A 3,964-nucleotide genomic window follows, 5' to 3' on the forward strand; every position below is an offset into this window, starting at 1 on the left:
GTGTGTGCCGTATTTACTCTGAGGGCAGCCCCTCCCACAGCAGCATGCAACCCGACCTGCAGGTGAACAGTTCAGCTGCAGCCTTGATGCTCCCTCCTCACACTCCGGGTGGATCATCTGCAGAGCGGAGAAGTTGCCATTAGGATTTTTTTTTTTCCGGTTTCAGATACGGGACGCGGTCCGGTATCGCGTCCGGAGAGCGCGTATGGATATGAAGGAAGACAATGATGTGAATGGACAGTAGTGTAGGCGTAAAGGTGAGCTGTCGGCGGGGTTTATTCTGTTTGTTTTGGTTCCATTAGTCATAAAATCCGTATTGTTTTCTCCACACTGAGCCACATTATGTGTGGTAATAGCGCGGGAGAGGACAGAGTGAGCTTATACTGTTTATACAAAATAGTTCATCTTTCAGCCACTTTGTCTATGACTTTGAGTTACTATTATTTATTTTCTTTACTTTTATAAACTTCACTGGAGCTGTAACTAACACTTGTTTTCATTATCACTTAGTATGTTAACTATTTCCGATTAATACATCAATTGATTGATCGTGCTGCAAAGAGTCAGAAATAGTGATATTCACATTAAATAGGCCAAGACCACAGAACAATTGGTATTTTAGCTGGTTTAAGCGATTAATTCATTGTCAAAGCCAGTTAATTAAATGACTTATCAATTAAACTTGCTTTAGGCTACTGCTCATTTTTCACTTTTTTCAGTAATAATTTTTTGGTAAAAACAATGAATAATAGTGTTGTGTCATTTAATTTATTCATTTAATTGAGTTTTCATGTTTGAATACATTTTTTGGTTGTAATATCACATTGAATACTACAATAGACTAATGGTATTATTTAAACTAATGAGATAATCAAACAGGTGATAAATGGATGGATGAATAGATGGACAGAGAGAATTAGAGCAACAATCAACACAGGAAATCAATAGATGGATGGATGCATGGACGGATTGAGGGACAGAAAAAGAGAGACTAACACAGCAGAAGGATGGATGGATGGATGGATGGATGGATGGATGGACGGACAGACGGACAGACCGTATTAGAGAGACAAACGCAGAAGATAGATTGACCAATAGAAGGACTGTCCACAACTCTATTATTCATCTATTTTTCCAAACTGTCCTTGTAATTATTTTAAAAGTGCTGCAAAAAGCCCAGCAGATTAATAGTAAACCAAGTTTAATCGATCAATCAATAAGTCAATCAATTAACCAGCAACTGCTTTGAAAATGGATTAATCATTTAAATCAGTTCTTATGGAAAATACAATTTATTCTGTGGTTGCAGCTTCGTGTAGCGTGAGGATTGGCCTCATTACATGATGAATTTATTTGGGTTTTGGACTGTTGGTCAGACAAAACAAGACTTTTGAAGAAAAAACATTTCAAAAGACATTTTTCACCATGTTCAGCCTATTGGTGTGCAGACGGAGAGATAGATTTGACCTATTGGGAAATATGGGGGATAAGTATGGATTAAGAAAATATAGATTCAGTTACACTTTTTCCAGCAGTTACTAACAGTTTCTGTGTGCAGACGATTGGATTTAATGTGGGTTATAATCTATTTTTTGAGTTACATGTCTGTAGTACTTGTTCTCATGTAGTCTTACTGTGTTTTTCCTATTAATCTTGCAACCTTTTTTCATTCATATTATGTTTTTCTTCATCCTCCGATTAAATTGAATTTTGTTTAGTGCCAGCAGCGTGCATAGATTATTTGAAACGCTAGTCTAAAAGAATAAAGAGATGGATTTCCATGTTCTCTCTCCCTCAGTTCACAATCAGAAGCTTGTAAACCTGACATGTTAACACCCAGTGAAACAGTAACCTGAGACTTCATCCTGAGGGAACACCAGGATGCGTCCCATTGCCTCGCAGCTTTTAGGCAAGACTGGTGTTGGAGGCAGCCGTTTGAACCCTGCAACTGCAGCCTTGCTGCTCTTCCTGTATCTTGGCTTCTCTCCCTCTGTGGCCACTTGCCCACCCTACTGCCTTTGTGCCAGTGATATAATTTCCTGCAGTGGACGCAATCTGTCTGCTCTGCCCTCTGATCTCCCAAGCTATGCCACACGGTTGGATCTGAGCCACAATACCATCACTGTCCTGCCTGTGGACTGGATTTCCCAACCGTTCGAACGCCTTGCTACACTGGTTCTCAGCCGAAACTCCATTGGCCGACTTGAGGTGAACACCTTTGCTGTGACACCACATCTTATCCACCTGGACCTCTCTTCAAACCAACTAACAGTGCTGAACTCGTCCATCTTCACTGGGTTGAAGAACCTAAAAGAGCTGCTGCTTTTTGGCAACCAGATAATCCAGATTAACCCTGGCGCCTTCAGCGATCTTTACAGCCTACAGAGGCTCTACCTCTCTGGAAACAGACTGACGGCGTTCCCCCTGGGGCTTTATTGGGAACCTGGAGGGCCTCGTAATCTGACCTTCCTTGATCTTTCGTACAACAAGCTCTCCAAGGTGCCCATCCAGAGCCTGCTGTCTCTCACCCGGCAAGGTGGAATTTATTTGCAGGAAAACCCTTTGGTCTGTGACTGTGCTTTACTCGCCTTGCTGGAATACTGGATGTGGAAACAGTATCGCCCCCTGGTGGACTTTAGACATGGATACCCATGTAGAGATGATTCAGGACTGGGGTCCGAATGTAGCCAGGAGTTAGTTTCAGATATGCCCCTTGAGGTGCAGACTTTCCAAGTAGAGCCTGGTAAATTGCTAAAAGTACCATGTCCAGGGTTGGCCTCCTCAGCCCAAGAGAGGCAAGAGGTGTTCTGGCTTACCCCCAAGACTGTGGTGAATTCATCAACTTATGATCCGAGTGACCACTTAATAGTTTTCCCCAATGGCACCCTTGAAATCCGAGGAGCCCTGATAGAGGATTCTGGTACGTACAGGTGTGTGGCAGCCCGCGGACGCCAGTATGACCCCAGTGAGTCTCTGGAGGTCAATGTGGTGGTCGGGAACTTGAGCACTGCATCTGCCAGTGGCTTGGCACACAGTAGCAGTACAGAGCATTTCAACACGGCGTTCACCACCCTGGCTTCCTGTGTGGTTAGCATCATACTGGTGCTGCTCTACCTCTACCTCACTCCCTGTCGATGCCGGGACAACCGGGGATCGAGAGGGTGTGGTGGACGAGCCATCATCCTCTGCTCAGACCCCAGAGAGGTAGAGTCGGGACAGCGACGGTCAAATGGAAAGAGGGTGGCTTTCTTAGAGCCTCAAGCCGAGGACTCTGATATTGGTGGTCTAAAAACACCAGCAATAAATTTGGGTCATGTTACCACTGAGGGAATTCTTAAGAATGGAAGTAGGACAGTGGGACAGACCTTCACAGATGCTGCTCATATGGCATAGCAAGAAAAAGACCTTTACAAAGTCCTGTATCGTATCAGTCTGAACCCGAGTGTTCTGTTCTCACAGTCTTGTTTCAGTACACGATAACAAAGTCCATTTAATGTGAAGTAGTGTACTGTGATTCTTGTGAAGTAGTTATGCACTGTAGGGCTGGGATGTTTTGGTGTGATACAGAAAATGCAGTCCTTTGTAGGCAGAATTTCAATTATGTCTCGACTGTGAGTGGTGTCTGTTTTTTACATTAAGAGTTCATGTTTCATTGTTACAGCGGGAAATTGTTATTGCAGAGATCACAAAGATCATATAAACGTGGGTGGTGTTTTAAATTCAACTGAGAGGAATATTCAGACCCGATTTGATAGGCTGCTAGAGGCACCAATGGTCATTATACAGTTTGTGCATTGTGAACACTGCTATCACAGTGACCCCTGTTATTTTTAACTACCTGTCTTGTACTGTGCAGCATCTAATTTTCAAAACATGTCAGTAATACGTGTGAAATTATCTAAACTTTGACGCTTTGCAGATTACGCTGTGTCTGCTACATGCCCTTTTAGGATTATGTAAATCA

The 3,964-nt window shown here is 43.1% G+C and overlaps 1 protein-coding gene across 1 annotated transcript; it reads left to right on the forward strand.

The window, feature by feature from the left end:
- The first annotated feature begins 1,881 nt into the window (after positions 1–1,881).
- On the forward strand, positions 1,882–3,393 carry LOC121961205 (amphoterin-induced protein 2-like). The gene has a single exon (XM_042511098.1). It carries the CDS (start codon positions 1,882–1,884, stop codon positions 3,391–3,393), a length of 1,512 nt encoding a protein of 503 aa, XP_042367032.1.
- Positions 3,394–3,964: the final 571 nt, after the last annotated feature.

Source organism: Plectropomus leopardus, chromosome 22, assembly GCF_008729295.1.
Source record: "Plectropomus leopardus isolate mb chromosome 22, YSFRI_Pleo_2.0, whole genome shotgun sequence".
In the NCBI taxonomy this organism is placed as follows: domain Eukaryota; kingdom Metazoa; phylum Chordata; class Actinopteri; order Perciformes; family Serranidae; genus Plectropomus; species Plectropomus leopardus.

Excerpts from the sequence above, each read along its gene's own strand:
- LOC121961205 (XM_042511098.1), top strand. The coding sequence starts at position 1,882 with ATGCGTCCCATTGCCTCGCAGCTTTTAGGCAAGACTGGTGTTGGAGGC.